Here is a 20,934-nt window from a genome sequence, read left to right as displayed (position 1 = left end):
ACTAATCCCCACGGATACACAATTACCACCGCGATCACTTAACTAGCACTAGCACCCAAGGCGCTGGCGCCTCTACGTCGATTACACTCAAGACAGGTCAACATGGTATTTTTTCGTGTATGACCGCGACTGTTATCTTTTCTGTCTACGGTAAATTGTCTTGAATCATTACTCGAATACCTCCACAGCATTATACAATTGCAACTTGCGCAATGATTATTCTGCTGCTGTTTTAACTCAATAATAAATTCAACATTAAGATCAAAGTCGCGTTTATTTTTTTTATCAGATTGTTTGTATCCGATTAATTTTTTTCTTATTATATCATCATCAATGACGTTAAATTTATTAACGATTTCAGAAATTATAATTCTTCGTAATTGAGATATATTTCTTACCCTCGATACCGCTAAATAGACTAAATTTGACCACTCGATGTGATCGTCTACAATCCAGACTCGTGTGTCAGAAATAGTTAATCCCTGAGAGGACTGGATCGTCATAGCGTATCCCAACACCCATGGAGATTTGTCAGCGTGTAATGCATCTTCGACCACACTGGTATCAACAGCGACAATGTCATTTAATACGAGATTTTGATTCTCAGTCTGTCCTGGAATATCAACATTAATATTCTGTTTTCGTGTATCTGATGGTCTGTAACATAACGGTACGGGTAATTCTGAATATTTTTCTTTATGCAGCTGAAATAACTGCTGTTGTAAATCGTCTCTGATTATTTTTCTGCTTGCTACGATCAAATCGTTGGGTCTCCATAAATTCAAAAAATCACTCATTGAGGTCTCTGAGATTACTCCGCGTATTATTTCACACTGAATTTTGTTTGATTGTAATCTGATTAATTTTTTAAATTCCTTTAAATTTGCATCGAGAGCTCTATGATCATCGTCTATTTCTTCGTAATAATCAACGAAATTTTTTAACCAATCATGTGGAGATGGTCCAACAAAAGGCGGCGGTTGACCATGATCGCCACACACCACCACAGCGGTATTTTTCGTCAACAACCAATCAAGAAACGTTTTTAATGTATCCAATGACACCGTGCATATCTCGTCCCAAATAATTATTTTAGGTATATACTTTTCTCCCATTCGTTCAGGAGTCCATGTATCCTGGCGCCACCGAAAGAAACTATGATACGTGCACGATTGTACTTGCCGTTGTTTCATCTCGCGTGCAAGTCTATGTGTGGGTGTCAGCACGATCATATCTGAATTTCTAAAAACATTAATCGCTCGAGTCGTTTTCCCGCATCCACCAGGTCCGTTGAGATATACTGTCTTATATGTAGTTATTGGATCACTCAACGATGGCGCTTTCGACATTTCTGATATTTTATTGCACTTACGATAAAAATGTCTCATCGGAACATCTGCTGATTCTGTATAATTGTGTAATATTTCCTTTTTTATTCTCCACGAACTCCATCGTTCATCATTACTTGTAAATTTCATAACAGACTCTAAATATTTACTCGAAATATAAAACGAATCTGTTGCGACTCTGACTGCGGTCTCAGGAAATCTATTAATCATCGATAATAAATTTATGGAAACATAAGCCAACATGGAAGATCTTAGATGAGTATACTGTGGGGAGATATCATTTATATAACTAACGATCGTACCCAATTTTGTTCCGTCGGATAAATAAACACTTTCTCGATTTACAAATATATATCTCGCTGTTGTATCAGCAATTATAAAATCGTCCTCGGCATCATCTAAAATTAATCGTGTGTGATGTCTTTTATGATCACATGCACCACCCTGAGTAAATTTACCTATAATTTTTCTACCTAGATCTTTTGCGTTTTTGAGTTTAATCTCGAGAATTTTAGGAGCTTCTTTGATAATATCATCTTCGGAAACATCAGGACATTTTTCCTTAAACTCGCTAATAACTTCATCAACACTGATAGAATCTGGCATGGGCAACCAAACTTCGGTCTGCGCGTGATATGATATAATTGCCTCACTAACCACCAACGATGTCAGTGCCGCACAATCTAGCATATATTGTAATAAAACTATAGGCGCCCAAAGTTTTTCACAAAAATGTCTGCCAAACCAAACATAACAAATCTTGTGAAGATTTTCCTTAAGCTCGAATGATTCAATACAAGCGAATCCAGTCAGATCAAAATCAGGTAATGGTCCATTAATTGCCACTCGCGTCATCTCGTTTGTAGGGTGACCGAATCTTTTAAAGTACACAGAACAATCTCCGTATCCTAGAAAACTTCCTGGATAACATGCAACCATATCAACCGAAATAACATCGTTGTAATTATATTTGGTATTCCACAATCCGCCATGTCCGTATTCGACGCAACTTGCGCGTACATCCTCGAGTAAATCAAATCGTGTTGGTTTCCATGAATTTCTTTCTCTAGCGAAATGAGCCGCAACAGATGGAACGGTAAAGCAATTAGTTAGTAATTTGTCAGTATTTTCCGCGGAGTGCTTGCACTCTAAAAACTTCTCCGCGAGATTTTTCATCTCGTCATGGAGAGATTCTGTTCGATATATTTCACCGTTTGGTCTAACAAACTGATCAAATTCACCTTCCTCATTACTTTTAAATAACCATACCGATACAGGATCGTTTTTACTTATTTCATTCATAAAATCAAACATATCTGCCCCCATATCTGGGGGTGAAAATCTAATAGTTCGATCACGTGGAAATATTGTTGCTGCGCTGGTCCATGCGTGCGCGTTATGATCAATAATATTTATTGATGCTCCTTTTGATTTATATTTAGATTCATACAGTACTTCTCCCGTTATTGTCGCTACGGTTATTGGAAATTTTAATATTTTTTCCTAACTCAGCAACATCTTTTATTGCAGCACCGGTATCCTTAACTGAATCAGCCCACGAGTTTATTTTTTTACGTCTTAAATCAGTTAATCCATTTCCACGCATCGTGTTTGTAAAGTGTTCTATTACTCGCTCGGCTACACAATTTAACCTTGAAAATTTCATGGGTGTCAATTTATCAACGTTGGGTTTTTTATTTATCTCATAGATTCCATAAATAACCGCTGTTACAGGATACGCTCGCTTATAATACCGTTTGTCAATACCCGTCAATAGACCCGGTCTGGAATTTTTACTTAATATGGCAATTTTATTATTACCAAGGACAGGATCATATTTATCACGGATAATCCAACTACCTGTTTCTGTTAATACAATAAATTTTACTCTGAAGAAATATTTTGATTGCCCTCATACTCAGCGATGTAGTTAATGATAGTTGCCGCTCGCTTGTCACTCATTGTGGCGTCCTTGACAGTATTGCGTATAATCTTGAACGTTGACCATGTATGAGATGCACCATCCGTGTAAAATTCTTTCTTGGCGTCGTGAATTTTATTGATCAAACTTATTTTTCGGATCAACCAAATCTCGTACTGGCAAGTCTGGAGATAATCTGTCGAGGTTGAATTTATATTTAACAGGCCTAGTTTGGGATAATCTCTCAACCTCATTCATATAATTAAAACAAATATTTAAATAAAGAAAATTATATATATACAATGTCTCAATGCAAATGGTTGATGATCGGCTCAGTAAATCGATGCAACAAATCCTGCAGAAAGGAATTTTGTTGGATGCACTCACAAAGTATACGACGATGAAGTCTAGGACCAGTACCGTGTCTGCGATGTGGTATTGGAGTGCGAGGAAAAACAGAATTATGTGGAAAGTGCGGTGGAAAACGGTTCAGAGAACTTAAAAGATATTATGACAAAAAAATTAATAATAGTGAAAACGCTATAAAATCCGTGGAGGATTATATATCAAGATTTCAGACAAACAATGATTTAAACAACTAATATTTTGCATATATGGAGCAAAATATATTTGTCCCACATCCCACAATAACAAACTATGAATCGGATCCTAATGGCATGATCAGACACTGCAGGTTGAAGAGACCGGTTGGTCATATCATTAATTCTGGTTATCTAGCATTCACATTCACATATGAGGGAGGAAAGAAACATTATCTTTGTCATCGATTTACGTACGAGTGTTTCTTCGGAGTGATCAAATATGATCTTGTTATTGATCATGCTGACGGGAATCCTCAAAATAACTCCCTATCCAATTTACAAGCTATCTCACAGAGTGAGAATAGTATGCGTGGTAATACTGGAAGATGTAAGACAGTTTCTAGAAGGGTGATCAAGGCTGCAAACACAGAAACTGGTGAAGAAATTATATTTCGTTCGATATGTTCTGCTGCGAAATACTTTAATATTCACCCATATTCAGTACAAAAAGTAGCAGAAAATATATATAAAACTGCTTTCTCAAAAAAATATAAGCAGAAAATCACCTTTCAGTACTGTTAACTATCATCACCACCTCGAATTATATTTATTTTTTGGGGGGTCAGAAATTGTCATTATTATACTACTTATTTTTTGACTCACGAAAGGGAGGTAATTTATGGTCATAATCATATACAACATCCAAGGTCTGTGATGTCTGGTGGATACAGTATGCATTACAGATTTCTAACTTACAGTTCGTGTATTTTTCTGCCCTATTAGAACAGCGCAACAAGACACAGACAGGTTATTCTCCCTACTGACCATAATGGTTTGTTTTGTTTTGTTTTGTTGGTTTTGACAGCATCTTTAACACATAACTGGCTATATTATGCTGAGGAAATGGAAGCTATCTGCCTTTCTCAAGGTCATCATTACATTGTATCGTGTGGCAATATACTGACTCATAGGTCCACGATAGTGTTTGGAATTAAAAATCAGTGCATTTTCCTTGTTCAGTGCAGAAATATAATGCGAGATTGTGTATGTATGTGTGATTATTTATTTATCGAGTAAACTCCCTTTGACCAGTCTAGCAATTAGATGATCTAGACCGGATGTTCTATCATACATGGCGTGGTATAGTAAATAGGAAATTCCTTAATTTAGCTTTGTTTGGTGAAAATATATCATATAAACGTATTTCTTGAATTCAGAATTGTATTATTCGAAATGAGTTCCTTTTCAATGATTATTAGCTATATATTAACTTCCGAAGCATATGCTTGTAACAAGATTTGATAGCTCAATCGGTATCGTATTGGACTGTGAAGCTCGCGGTCCAGGATCGAATCCCCATGGCTGACAATATGTCGATGGTTTGCGCATAATTGCGATTTTTATAATAATTGGGGGCTCCGCCAGACTCCCTCCCCCCGCCCCGCTCAGCAAAACCCATCCACGTATCAACCGGTGGTTGATACATATTTTCGTATCACCCACGGGCTTGATTATTGTGGGTGGGTTTTTGCTGAGCGTATATGTTTGTGCCGTCCTTCATTCATTGTATATATTTCATTGATACTTAATGAACTTGCTAAAAAACTTGTTTCATAATATATGTTTGTAATATCCTTCATTCATTGTACATGCCCATTTCATTGTACATACCCATTTCATTGATACTTAATGAACTTGCTAAAAAAAAACTCGTTTCATAATATATGTTTGTGCCGTCATTCATTCATTGTATATATCCATTTCATTGTACATACCCATTTCATTGTATATATCCATTTCATTGTACATACCCATTTCATTTCACCAAACACACCCTCTTGGGCCTCTAGACCGTTGTTTGACGGGTTAGTGTTTCGTGTACCTGTACCTTGAACTCGCTAAAGACTCGATAGGGGTTCAGGGATAATTTTTTTTAATTTTAAAGATTTACATATTATATAATGAACCCAGAAAATATCAAAGACATTATTTCTGCTATTAAAAAACTAGATAAAACGAAATTAATATATCTGATGAACTAAATCCTGAAAAAATAATATTTGATTTTGAAACGTTACAAGAACTTAAAAATGAAAATAAGTATGTTCTATCATCTCAATATAAGTTCATAAAGCGGATTCAGGCAGCTATGTTTCAGTCACTGGCTATGGTGAACGATGATCAAGTAAATGAATTTATTCCTCTTTCTGTTGCAATAGAAAAGATCAGGTCGGAATTATCCAGCGAACATGAAACAAAACAAACAATCAGTACCCGCATAAGATACTTAAGAAAAATTATGTCAGCGGGTAACGACTGAGTAGTAATATAATTTCCCTCACTGTATATCACATCAGAATTAATTTACAAATATTTCAGAATAATAATAAAATATTTTTTGGAAAACTGATTAATTTTTATAACTTTCAGTACCAATTACCCCATCAGATCTAGCAAACTGATTGATTTGCATACTTTTGCGTAGCAATCACCCCCATCAGAATTAGCACACTGATTGATTTGCATACTTTTGAGTAGCAACCACCCCATCAGATTGATTCACAAAAAAATAAAATATTTCAGAATAATAATAAAAATATTTCAGAATAATAATACAATATTATTTGTAGCATTTTTTGGAAAACTGATTGATTTGTATAATTTTCAGTACCAATTACCCCATCAGAATTAGCAAACTGATTGATTTGTATAATTTTCAGTACCAATTACCCCATCAGAATTAGCACACTGATTGATTTGTGTAATGTATCCCATCAGATTGTACAAAATTGATTAATTTATCCCATCAGTGATTATATTTATTTATTTTTTTAAGTTGGTCGAGTTTAATACAGGAGTGTGTATAATTTAGAATCTGATCTCGATAATATGTTCTCGGCGGAGTTCATCTAACTGTTCTCGCTTCCGTATTCATCAATAACTAAATTAACGCTAAATTGCTCTGTGTTTTGAAAACACTGTTCTGATGGCGTTTTTCAGATGTATAAAAAACAATCACGTGCTGGTACATTATATAACATTTACTGGATTAATTAAGATTTCACATACAGATTTATCACAAGCTCTTCTCCACGCATGTCAATTAAGCGATTAAGGTGGTCTGTGAGCTTAAAATTTATTCGTGTTACCATATTATTGTGACACCGCAGATACACAGGATTAGTTGGTTCTTGCACGATTAAACTTCCACGGGGAACTTGTGGTGTAAATGTATATAAAATATATCCTTGTTGAGCCTGATTCGATTTTCCGAGATCTATTTGATAGCTGCCATCGACTACGTCACAAACCAGATTGACCACAATCGTGCTGGTTATATTAACGATTCCCGGAGAAACGTGTCTGCCGCCGCCATGTGGATCATTATTATGTCTTAGAACAGTTGGGGGTGGTGTTAGTTTTTTCCACGCATCGAGTATTTTAGGAAAATATTCATCAATGACATCATTGACAGATTTTCTCCGAGCGTCCGGGTCATAATCGGGAAATTTGAACGTCGGTATATCAGATTCCTTGATTTTATATTTATCAATTAAAAACTTTTTTGGAGCAGGAGATGATTTTAAAATTATGTCTATAATTTTGTTGTGAGTGCGTTCCATAGCTTCTGCGATATAATTCAGAATTTCTATTTGTTTGATAATTTCCCCTCGTGTCTCGTGAGATGTTATATCGAAAAGATACTCAGTGAGACGTTCACGTAGTTTATTTAGTTGATCTTTATGATCAAGATTGGAAACGTCAATAGTTCTGTCAATTTCGTGTTCATGAATATGGCCAGGGGTTTCATCTTCTGGTAAAGCTGAAAATATGTCACCACCATAACCAATTAAATCATCCAAACTATCATCCCAAGTTCGAGGTCCACGCCACCACCACCAAAGATCTCTCATTGTAACTTCGTGACGAGAGCTACTTGTTGACGTAAAATCAGATTTTTTCGGTTCTGGTGGTCCTTCATACACCGGGGGAATTTCAGGCCAACCTAGTACGGATCTTATCGTGGATTGATAAATATCAACGGCATAATCAGGAGAATGTATCTCAACCGTCGAGGACAGCGTCGGTTCATGAACGTTAATTGATATTTTTGCTTCTTTTCTGGCTATTAATTTTATTCTACGTTGAAATTCCTCATTGATTTGTTCGATCTCATAACTACCAGTGGGTATTCCAACATCTATCCAGTCAGGAGTACCATCTGGTTTGTTCTTGTTAGCAAATACAAGCAAATTATTTGCTGGTGTACCATTAAATGATTTTGATCTGATATTTGGCCAGCTGTAATATACTCGTAATTGAGCTAATGCTATTTCTTTTACTGGAATTGCAGTAGGAAAGTTAATACTAAATTCAGGATTAGTTGAACTTACCGAGATCATCGTTATCTTTGGCGGAGTTGTGTTAGTCACGATCTGCTGGAGTAATTCTGTCATTATTAATACTTGTATCTTTAATACCGATACCTTCGTGATATATTTTAGTCATCATTGAAAATTCGACATCAGATATAATTCTATCACTGAGACTCGCTGATAACAACGAAGATAACTTCGAGTATGCGACCGTCGCTGTATGCAATCTTATCATGTAATCGGATAATTTTTCATTCGTGCAGGTGCATATTTTTTTTGTGATGATATTAAGCACACCTGCAATCGTTGTTGCTGCTGAAATACAAATAGTTACGGCTGCTGGTGCCATCATTGTCACCGCTGATAATATCACACCGGTTCCAGCAACAACAGCGGATACTGAATAAACAATCACGTCCATGATAACTAATCGTCGTCGATATTTTTGTACTTTTACTGTATATTGTTCGACTTGATCTTTTAGCGCCGCCTGCCATTCACGCGCTTGATTGTATCTGTATTGTGCACCGTCCATATATTTTTATGCAGTAACCAATTGAGGTGTTTCAGCTACAAATTCCAAACACCACCAGTAAGATGTTGAGTCTAATGTCTTATCATCTGCTTCCAGAATAAATATTTCTTCGGTTCCGCTATTTAATATAACAGATACAACTCCGGAAAACCTATCCGTTGAATGACGCCATGGATACGTTGTAAATATCTCAAATCGCGCACCACTGAACACAGACAACCTGTACACGCCAGTGACTGTTGCGGTATATTTAATGGTTTTATTTTGCTGCGGCCATGTTGCGAATCCCGATGATACAGTGCATACGATGTTGGTAATATGTCCAGGAGTTATTCCGGCTGGAATTTTAATCAAATTGGTTTTATTAACGATCTCAGGAATCCCCGCTACGATGTCTTGCTGTGTTCGTTTGATCGTGTCGATGTTCGTATTGATATCAGCGAGATTTATGTCAACGGAGTGCGGAGTGCCGAAGAATTCTTCTGCGGTTCTTTGATGGTTTCTGCGAAATCTTGCAAAAGCGCCCACGTGAACGTCATACTCGACCCGCAACGTGGATAATTTACTATCTACGGTGTCGACATATTTTTTTGTTGCTGCATCTTCGTCGGATGTTGGATCCGCTAAAACCGCTACTTTATTTTCGTTCATGCTGAGTTCACCCGTCATTGTGTCACCGGTATTTTTCACGCGATTAGCAACGCTTCTTGCAATTTCATCTCTGATGGTTGCAAATGATACACTTGAATCTCTGATTCTACCACCGTCAGTAAACAAGGGAATATTATCCGTAACTGCACCAAGTACTCGTCGAACTATATCATTCCATCTGATATTACTCGTTTTTAGTTTACCATATCGATCTTGAAAAATAACGACCTCATCTGGATCAACTCCAGCCAGGCTCATGATATCAGCGAGTTCATCTTTAGTCGCATACTTCGACAGATCAACATCGCCGGATTTTCTCTTAACGCGGAAAGATCTTCTTCCGTAAATATCAACCATTATATATGATCCAAGATCTATTTAAAACGCTTTACGCGCAACGAATCGGTTGCTTGTATAATCATGCACAACTTTATGTGGCGGTTTGGATGATTTTGATATAGTGTCGAGTACATTAATTACTTCACGGCCGCATATTGGCGGATCTGTCATTGTTTGTGTGGGTAGCGTTGAATACCAAACTTTGGAACCTCTGGTTCTTGCGTGGAGTGGTGCGACATACTTGATAAATTCAGCATGTGGAGCTAACCCGTATGAATCGAAATAAACAATTCCACGTGGATCAACCGCGTATGATACCCAATGAGTACCGGGTCCTGAAGTCGAGTCTAGATTAATAATACCTGTTTCGAGTTTGTTTGGTTGTTTTGGTAATTGATCTCGCATAAAAACACCTCTAAAGGCTTTTATTTTTAATCGTTTAGCAGCATCAAGTAAATCAAAATTTGATGCTGGAACATCTAACGTGGGAGCCTCAGACCGCTTCCCCAGCGAGATCCCGGTAATCTTAGACCGCGTCCCTTTTTTCTGCCATATCGTCCACCAGTTGCTTTCTTTACAGCCATTCCAGCAGCTGTTCCAACAGCACCTAACGCGGCTGCTTTTGCTACGGCTGGAGCGGCAGCAGCTATTAACGCTGGAATAGCCGCAAGAAGTGGAAATATACCACCCGTTTTAACCACGTCTTTGATGGCGCTCGGAGAAAGACGTAATTGAACTCCAGTTTTTGATTCTAGGGCTTTATTGAAATGTTTAATCTGATTATTTGTCAACGATAATTTGTTTGGACCACCACCATCTGATCTCGTTTTAGTGATATTTTAGTTCCGCATTTGCTGGTGGTTTTTGATTGAAGCTTTTTGACCTGACCGGGAGTCAGAGTAACATTAACATGACTATACGACATTTTTATATAAATAATATTTTTCTGAATAATTAAAGATTTTCCACTGGTGCATCAACGAATCTCATTCGACCACTACCACCTTCAAGTAACATGGCTTTATCGCTGAGTATGACCGCGATTGCTCTATAATTAGCACCACCTGTATTCAATGTTGCTTTAAGATGTACATCAACGACAGATTGTTTTGATAGATCAAGATGTTCCAGTGAAAAATAATAAATCGGATACAAAGTTCTGAAATCATATTGTGATATTTGCAAACCGGTATCAACATTTTGATCACGTTCCATGAATGACATTAAACGATGATATGCACCTCCTATACGATTCTGCTCATAATTTAGTTGTATATTTTCTGTTGGTTCTTTTTGTCCGTTTATCCGTAAAGAAATATCTGTGATACCTAGCTTATCAAATATCATATGAGAGTGAACTTGTGAGCCTAATCGATTAGTTTCCTGAAACGCAACAAAAATATGTCGCGGTGCAGAAACACCCTGTTGTGATGCTATATGCCATGTAAACTGACCGTTAACGTTAGTTTGCATACTATCTGTGCTTGTTGTTAACCATGACAATAGGGATTTACCACCAGTGTCCATGGAAGAAATTAATTTTTGTTCTACTGCGATCGTTGGAGTCATTACCGGCATCCACAGTGAAAGTTTAGACAATATTACTTTACCAGCATCACCAATAGGTCTCCACAGAGCATCGTTATCATCACCTTTTCGCACAAGAACAACCGTGTGTCTAGCTCCAAAAATAACCTTTCTAAAATTTCTACAAAATCCAAAAATATGCGATAGTGGATTTGCACATGAAAATCTTTTGTCTCCTATCAACATACTTCTACGTGCTGCAAATCCCAAGTTGAAATTTTCGCTAGAACCATGAACCACTGGGGCCACATCAGCATCAGCGTTATTGGCAAAATTTCTTGGTCGTCTTATATTATACGGATCGCTTTCAGGGTTATTGGAGTTATCTTTTACAAACATCATTGTAGGACCTGCTGATCTTGTATAATCATCAGAATATCTTGCTAATCCTATTATTGTTGTAGCAACGTCTACATCTTTCTGAATCGATTCAATATTTGTTCCATCGATCATATAAGTGGCGCTATCAAACAACGCCATAATCCCATTGTTGACAAAACCAACTTTTACTGCACCTCCGTAATTAGTGTCATCCGTTTTTATAATTGTACCTTCTACCTCAAGAAAAGCCTCAGTGGGTAAAAAGTATCTACTTGTATCATGAACTTGTAGTTCAATTCTTCCACGTTGATCTGGTATTCGTGCCTGATAAGAATAAAACTGATAATCACGTACCGATTCATCTTTAAGGACAGGTGCCTCCATATCAAATGCTTCATCGGATTCACGTTTAAACATTTTATTATAATTATTTTCGTCTAACACGAAAACCGTGTTTGGACACTCCACTTCCTGATATCATGCTTGAAATATTATTTCCTGATTCACCGAGTCTTTGATCTATCAAATTTGATGTTATATTTCTTTCTGCCTCTTAAGATAATTCCGCTAGTTTTTGATTTGCAGCCTGATTTATTATTTTACTTACGTCTGCGGGTATAATTTCAGTACTTGCCAGTTTCACTGGTGGTTGTTGTTTTCGTCGCAATAATCGTGCTAGTCTTTCTTTGATTGCCGAAAACGCCTTACCAGCAACATTGAAAAATGCTCCAGGAGCTTTTTCACGAACAATATCGATAGCTTTCATCGATATTTGTTTTGCAACGGGTGCTGCTTTTGGAGCTATCCTTGTGAATAATCCCCGCACAACATCACCAATTCCATCTCCGTAAGTAGCTCTGTAGATTGGTAATCGTGAGTTCACCGCTCTGACCTGTACAGGTTTACGATGATTATTATGTATGATCATCTTTTTTAATTTACCATTTATCTAACAACTAGTCATCAACAAGTTCATCGATAAGTTCTCGGTAAACTCCGATATCCATGATACCACCTTGAAATAATCGCCGACAAATATCAGCTGCTTCATTAATTATTTCTGGTGAATTATTTCCGGCACGTTTTCCTCCTATGAGAACTTCTAACCATGACACGTCATTGAGGATATTATCAGGACCAATAAAATTATTTCCTTCTGATGTAGTCAGGAACCCACTTCCTACAGCGTCAGGATCTCTTTCTTTACCCAGTGAACGTATTTTCTCCTGTTGTTTAGTTTCTATATCTCTAAATATTTCTTCTTCTTGTTTCCATTTTTCTTCTGCTTTTTGCTTCATTTCCTTTGCCATCTGCTTCCTTTGCTCTCTAGATGGTTTTAACATCAATTGCTGTTCTATTTGTTGTAAAGGTGGAGGAAGTTGATACTGGGCGAGTTGTTCTTGTTGTTTCAGTCTCTCTCTATAAAGTCTTTTTACTTCTTCATTAATAATTTAATATTCTTGACCTTTAGCTTGTTTTTTTATTGTAATATACGCGATATATATATTTAATAAGATTATCATCATTTACTTTTTCATAATCGGGTTTTAAAATACTAGATTTATTAAATAGTATATTTAATATTGCTTTGGGTAATTTTTCTCTTTTAGTATTTCTAATTTCTTCAACAACCCCCCTCCTAAATTTTGCAATCAATTAAAGTTTTTTTTCTACTAGTTCGGGTTCAGGTGCATGTTCTTTTTGCACGTCGGCGACTTCAGTACGAAGTTTTCCAATACTTTCAAGTATTTCTTCGCCAACAGGTGGAGGTTGAGCCGCAGCTATATCAGTTAGAAGATCTCGTAAAATCTTCTTTGTCTGTTTAGTTCTTCTTGCTATTTTTTCAGTTTGTTCTGCTGTTTGTTTTGATACCTGAAGAAGAGCTTCTTTGATGACAGCTGTAACCTTTTCAGTAGCTGCAGTGACGGGTTTAAACAGTCTTTTAGTTTCTTCTTCGTACTCAACTTGTGCTTCTTGCTGCGCTTGTAGATTTTTTCTAAATGAGTCTCTGACAGGAAGAAATTTTTTAATTGCTTCTAATCGTTCTCGTGCCATTCTTGCAGTATGAGATTCTGGATGTACCATTATTTTAAATATAACAATTTTTTAATTGATATCAGCAGCGAGGGTGTAAATTTAATTAAACAGATATCATTCATATAATGAACAACTGTGCGTGGTTAATTCAAGGAACAACAAATAAATGCAACAAAAGGTGTGTGGAGAATATTGTAAAAAATATAATTATATTTTAAAGAAAAATCCTCATGCTGGTTCACGAAGATGTGTTGGATGTAACAACGGCGTTAGAGGATTATATCAGATTTGCAAAAATTGCGGTGGAGATCGATACAGAAGTTTGATGAACTATTACAGAAAAAGAAAGAACATAAATCCAAAAATAGAAAAACCACTATCAGAACTTGAATATTACTTGAAGAACAAAACAAAAGATTCCCATGATTCAGATGAAGATTCCCAAGATTGATAGCAGCAGAGAGGGTTCGTCTACAATTCTGTTTGGGACAAACAATAATCGTAGACGTGGTATTGACCTCTATGAAGGGTCACTATTTTTTTTGGTCTAAACACAAGGGTGACCATTCCCTTAAGTGGTCTGTTCACCCTCTCTGCTGCTGCATTTATTTAGGAAAACTTTTATTTAAAAAATTACATGTATATTTATCTCATGGTTGGCATGCATGATTATTAAAAAGAAATGGTATAAACTTGTTTGAAAAGTAATTTATTTAATTTTCTGTTTTCTTGTTGTTTCTGCCTAATTTAGATTTGTGTATAATTTGATTGAACAATGACAAGAATTTATCAATTGCGAGTTTCTATAACACTACCTCTCCCTTTTGACTTGATTTTTTGTTTATTGTTACATGTTTAGGCTCGAATAAACAGTAACACAGAAAGAGTGAAAACAAGCTTTTTAAAATTTAACAAATAATTTATTTTCCTGGAAAATTCGGCAAAAATGAAAAAATGAGAAGAACATATGGTTTTAAGAATCAAATTCAAAAAATAATCTAAGAATAATCCACAAATTAAATTGCAAAAGTCCTAGTAATAAATGTTCTAATAATTTCAAGTTCGAATCCTGGTAGAAAATCCAAGATGGATGACGATGATGTATGCTCTAGTCGGTACTGTAACTAACTACAGTTCCTTGTAGAAATACAAATAATGGCACACCAGTGTTGGAAATCCAAATTAAATTTGTAAGCAATGTCTTTCCAAAATTTCTGTGTGAGCACTCCTCAAAATATTTCCAGAGAATAAAGAATTAATCCTTTTGAAATCCATCTGATCTGAAGAATTATTATAGCTTAAATCTGGCTACAATAAATTAATTTGACATCAGTATGAAAAGCCCAAAGCTGAGAAATCTCTCTCAAAATAAAGATTATATCGATGCAGTTTTGAAATTCCCCAAGTTGCGAAATCAAAGGGGGGGGGGGGGTTCGTCACATGATCATGTTTATATCACATACACAAAATATGGCCTTGATTAGACCAATGAATTTATTCCCAGAATAAAAATGAAAAAGTGTTTACTTCCTAACCCACCTAGTCCCATCATGACCTTGACAACAACCAATCATTTTAAAATAAAATAGAACTTTGTTTACTAGTTTTGAATCCAAGTCAGAATTTACATCAACACCTGGTGTTTATAAAACTAACAGTCAAGGTCAAAACAATTTTCTGAAAAAGTATCATCTCGAGTGAAAAAATTTACATTATAATAGCATGTAAGAAAATAAAACTTCATTATTGTATTTCATTAAAGTTTAGTACAATGGTGCCCATAATTCGACTCCAAGGGATGTACTTGATCCCGATTTTAGGTCCCAATATCTTTTTTTTTTTTAATTCAGTCTCCCTACTTAGCTTTTGAAAAGTTTATAGGTATTCCTTACACCCCGTTTTACAAAACTACAGTAATCATGCTAATATTATGGAATAAAAGGCAATTACGCATCAGTGTACTGGTATAGCCACAGGGGCTCGTTACAAAGAAAATCAAGGGATGGGGGTTCTAACCTGTAATAATATAACACATTATTACAGGTTAGAACCCCCATCCCTTGATTTTCTTTGTAACGAGCCCCTGTGGGTATAGCTGCCTGTCAAAATTCCCACTTAACACAAGCCAGTTTCAGGATTTTAATGATTATCTTGCCTGTACTGCTGTCGCAAAACGAAAGACTAATTCGCCGACTATCAACAAAGGAGACGCCGAAACATCAAGCTTTCCATTGTGTGGAAAGCTACAATGTTTGTTCAGCCAAAACACAAAACTAAAATTGATTGATGATGATCTTAATTGATCCATATGAGAATTTTAGCTTTTATTATTACCACTCTTCGTGAACATGTAAATTATGCTGGTTATGTGCCTTGTACAATTAAACGTGCATACCTTTTTAAAAATATTACCTCACTTTGTACAATCACTTAATATATCATTGAAAATGAGTAACTCGTCAGCCCGTGATTCAACATAATTGAAACAGCTAATAAGGGCTACCTGAAACATTATCTGGAAGATTGCAATTTGGTTGAAACAATGAATAAAGCAAAATCTGCATAATAAATGTTTGGGAATAAATAAGGATTTAAGTGACGCTAAGCACGCTTTCCACTGGGTAAGTACTGTTGATTATAGTTCAGCCTGGTTGCCCGGCAAATTTTGATGTCTGTATTTACCTTTATTTAATTTCTTGATGGAGAAATCAGAAAATATGCACATGCAAAATAATAACAAAATCAATCATAGTACTTTATAACAGTTTAATAATTATCGAATCAGCGAAAGTTATTTTTTTTTTACATGCCTATGTCTAAAGACACGGAAACAATTATTGTTTCATGTCCCAATATTTACAGCCATTAGAGCAGTCAACAAAAAGATCTAAAAACTGTCAAGTTTAGACATTGGCCTGCAGATAAGCTGACACCCCCTTCTTCCAAGCCTTTATTTTTTCCTAAATTATTCAGCTTATATGCGAGTATATATAGACTACATGTGTAGAGTTCATATAGAGTACAATTAGACTAAATGGGTAGAGTTCATATGGAGTATATATAGATTACATGGGTAGAGTTCATATAGAGTATATATAGAGTACATGGGTAGAATTCATATAGATTATATATAGACTACATGAGTAGAGGCCATTCTGATCACAACAAAAAGACTTTCTCAGTCACATCCTTTACCTTAAACAATAAATATCAGTAACACCAATATTAAATTCAGTCAGTATGAAACCTAGGTGTCAGTCTGGACAGTACTCTCACGTTGCACAAACATGTCATGAACATAATGCAAGGCTGCATATCTTGAGCTGAGATGTATCAGCTCCATTCGCAAATATCTTTCAGTTGATGCCACTAAAACAATTGTATGTTCATTAGTACTTTCAAGACTGGACTATTGTAACTCAGTTCTATCTGGTTCCTCTCAATATCTACTTCAGAAACTTCAAAAAGTTCAAAACACAGCTTCTCGGATCATACTTAGAGTAGCACGATCAGAGCACACCTCCCCACTGCTCTGTACCCTACACTGGTTATCTACTCGATCCAGAATCAAACACAAAATTTGTTCTCTGTGCTATGTTTCACTGACGGACTCCAGTCCAACATACGTATCCGACCTCCCCCATGCGTACACACCAGCAAGATACTTACGCTCCTCTTCTGACAATTGTATGCTCATTATTCCCACTATGAAAACGAAGTCATATGGACAACGTTCTTTTACATACCAGGGCCCAGCAACGTGGAATGAATTGCCCACCGAACTTAGACACAAATACACAGTAATCCCATTCAAGAGTGCTCTTAAAACTCTTTTTTTGACTGCAAGAACAAACTTAAAGACCTAATAATGTTCCCTACCTTAAATATTTACAGCATGTTTTTACGTTTTCTAATTTCATGGTGTTTGTTTTCTGTAATAATCTCAGCATATATGTTTTTTATGTTATAGGTGTTGTCTAACGTTGTAAAGCGCTTAGGGCTTCTAAAGATTATGCACTATACAAAGTCCTCATTATTATTATTATTATTACATGGGTAGAGTTCATATCAAGTATATATAGACTACATGGAAAGAGTTCATGTGTGTGTATGTGTGATTAGGATTTTTAACGTAGCTTTAACAATTTTTCAGTCATTCAGTGTATGCATTGTGGCAGTTTATAGTAATGTCTAGCACTGGGGCATCATGCCGCAGAATGTAGCATGATGTCCCACCCAGTCACATTATCCTGACACTTGGCCGACCAGTCCTAAAACTAGCCTCTTAATGCTGAATGCCAAGCAAGGCAGCTGTTAGTACTATTTTTGTAAATCTTTGGTATGACTCGAACCCACAACCTTCCTCATCTGAGGCGGATGCTCTAACCACTAGGCCACCGGTAGAATTCATACAGGTTACATATAGACTACATGGCTAGAGTTCATATAGAGTACATGGGTAGAGTTTATTTAGAGTACATATGGACTACATGGGTAGAGTTCATTTAGAGTATATATACACTACATGGGTAGAGTTCATATAGAGTATATGTAGACTACATGGGTAGAGCTCATATAGAGTATATACAGACTACATGGGTAGAGTTCATATAGAAGTATATACAGACTATGGGTAGAGTTCATACAGACTACATGGATTTAATACCTGTATAGTATATGTAGACTACCATAGGTAAAGTACATGTAGACTACATGGGTGGAGTACATGTATGGTATATGTTGAATACATGGGTACAGTACATTTAGTATATATATATATATATATATATATATATATATATACGCACACACACTTGTCCAATGCATCATATATCTACATCAAATTTTAAGTAATAGACTGTTTTGGACATGTTTGTAACACAATGTCCCTATTGCTGTATTTTCCATAGAGCTAATTATGCCACATTTACCAAAAATGAGAAGGAACAAGAGAAAAGGTTCTTTCAGTGTCCTAAAGGAAATACATGAGGGACATAATCTATCTATACTGAAAATATAAGGCACATATTGTTTGGTTATGTATTGTTTTTATACTAATACAAGAAGTAGATTAGAAATAACAATGCATGTAAGTAATCCTTGATCCCAGATATTTAGTAGGGGTGAAATAATTCAACAGTGGATCGATTTGTTGAGAATTTTTCATTTTGATATATTAGTACTAAAGGTTGAACTTGATTCAAAATGATGTACACCTTATATAAGTTAGGTTTATTCTTAAATGTCCATAAATAATTGTTAATGAGTGCTGCTTTATTCTTAATGTGTATTGATATTTATCAAATCATAGGCTGTGCACCATATTAATATCAGTCCATGTGTATTGTTTCACCCTTAATTATTAGATAGACTGAGCCATCTGTTTGTTATAATCAATCATGTATTCATGTGCTTTTGAACACAGATGAATCAATCAGTCATCATAATACCTAGATATCCACTTATGGTGCATTTCTCATTTCAGAGCCAAGTTCTCCACCTCTCAATCTAACAGCCCACAGTGTGGTGAGTGACAAAATTGAGATCAGTTGGCAAGCTCCCCCACAAGACACCATTAATGGAAATCTACAGGGCTATGAGATTCAGTATGAAATCGTGGGAGAAAACATAATCATTCCAATCACGATAGATGGAAGTAAAGAGGTAGGCAACACTGCACACTGACTTCATCACAGAGCGATAGATACATCTTTTATGCTAAGTCTCTATGTTATGAGAATTCTGTCAAATATCTTAGGAGTAGTTGAATAAGCAACAGTAATAGTAGTAGCAGTGGTGGTGGTAGTGTTGATGGTGGTGGTAGTAAAGGTAGTAGTACAGTAGTCATCTTAAATTTATCAAATCATAGGCTGTGCACCATGTCACTATCCCTCCTGCAAAACAAAGTACTATCAAAACAAAGATGCATGTGAATACAGAAGCTGCTTTTAATTGGCTGAGAGTTAATCTATTAATACAAGCTCATAAGTATTAGTGTATTTTTAGCATTCTGACCTACATAGAAATGAAAAGACCTCTGTCATGTATTGCATATAAAATATGCTAAAACAGTGTATAAGCAGTAATTTATACACAATAAAAATCAGGTCACAATATGTTTTTATCCATAATAAAATATATATGTTTGACCTCGAGGGAATCAGTGATGCTGCCAGGCTGCACAAGTGCACCAATCATGCAGACTATCTGTCTGTCACATGAATTGAAATAATTTATGTGTGAAAACTCTTGCAGTGAAACTCAAAACCCCACAAATAAAAATATACAATGTACAAATAACTAAACAAAATCTGACCATGTTATACTCCATAGTAAGATGTCTGCTGTTATCCTGTTCACCAATACGTTTTTTTTTAAAATATGTTTTTTTTAATGGTTTCTTTGTGTATTTCATACTTCACTGACCTTACTTAATTTTAACTGTTCATGCAACAATCACTGAACTTTCTGAGTCTCTGTAAGGATGAAAACCATACAGAAAAGACACCGCAACCCACTTTTTACATTCTACTGACTTAGATTAAGTGTTTATGTATAGCTTATGATCACTTTTGATATTTTGCATACTGTGTATGTACTGACCTGTCTTGATTCATAAAATTGATATTGATTTTTATGAGCTCTACTTTCTCATTGCAAAAGTAGTGATCTGCATCTTGGCTTGTGTCACACCCTTACAATAAATTCTCATTGTGACCTCTCTATCATTTTTGACTGGCTTTGCTCAAGATATTTGCATATAGGTCACGTTTACATTACCGTTAGACATTCTGTCGGCATATTGTCCAACCTAAATAATGAATCTTGGTGAGTCTTAATAATTATCACACCGATGCTGCAAAAAGGAATATATGTGACCTATATTTCATGTTTCCATGACTTTATTGAAATTTGGTGTTGAAAGTTCTATTACAGTATATCCTGTCTTGAAAGACCACTGCCAGGTGAGACCACTGTCTTGAAAGACCATATTCTCAGTGCAGAGATTTATTGATTATATAATGGTATGACCTGTTATAAGAGACCACCTGTATTTAGACACCATACTTTTTGGCAGTCTTTCAAGATAGGTTCTACTGTATTTGGTGATGTTTCTATTATAATCATGATTTTTGATAATTGGGTACATATCTGTACTATACTACTATTCTGAGACAGTCAAAGAAAGTGACTATGACCTACAGTTTAGGCTTTACTAACAAATGTTAGTTAGTTGTGTTCGCATCTTGCCAAAATAGATTTCTTTCTTGCCATA

At 35.8% G+C, this 20,934-nt stretch overlaps 1 protein-coding gene across 1 annotated transcript in view; it reads left to right on the top strand.

The window, feature by feature from the left end:
* Positions 1-20,934, top strand: part of LOC149799639 (uncharacterized) — a 96,990-nt gene that overhangs the window by 37,888 nt on the left and 38,168 nt on the right. The window contains exon 6 of the mRNA XM_089958242.1: positions 19,144-19,322. Within this exon, the coding sequence (XP_089814368.1) occupies positions 19,144-19,322 (179 nt within the window). The remainder of the gene's footprint in view (positions 1-19,143; positions 19,323-20,934) is intronic.

Source organism: Sinohyriopsis cumingii, chromosome 5, assembly GCF_028554795.1.
Source record: "Sinohyriopsis cumingii isolate HCF-2022 chromosome 5, ASM2855479v2, whole genome shotgun sequence".
Classification (NCBI taxonomy): Eukaryota; Metazoa; Mollusca; class Bivalvia; order Unionida; family Unionidae; genus Sinohyriopsis; species Sinohyriopsis cumingii.
This window is presented reverse-complemented; position numbering and strand designations above follow the sequence as displayed.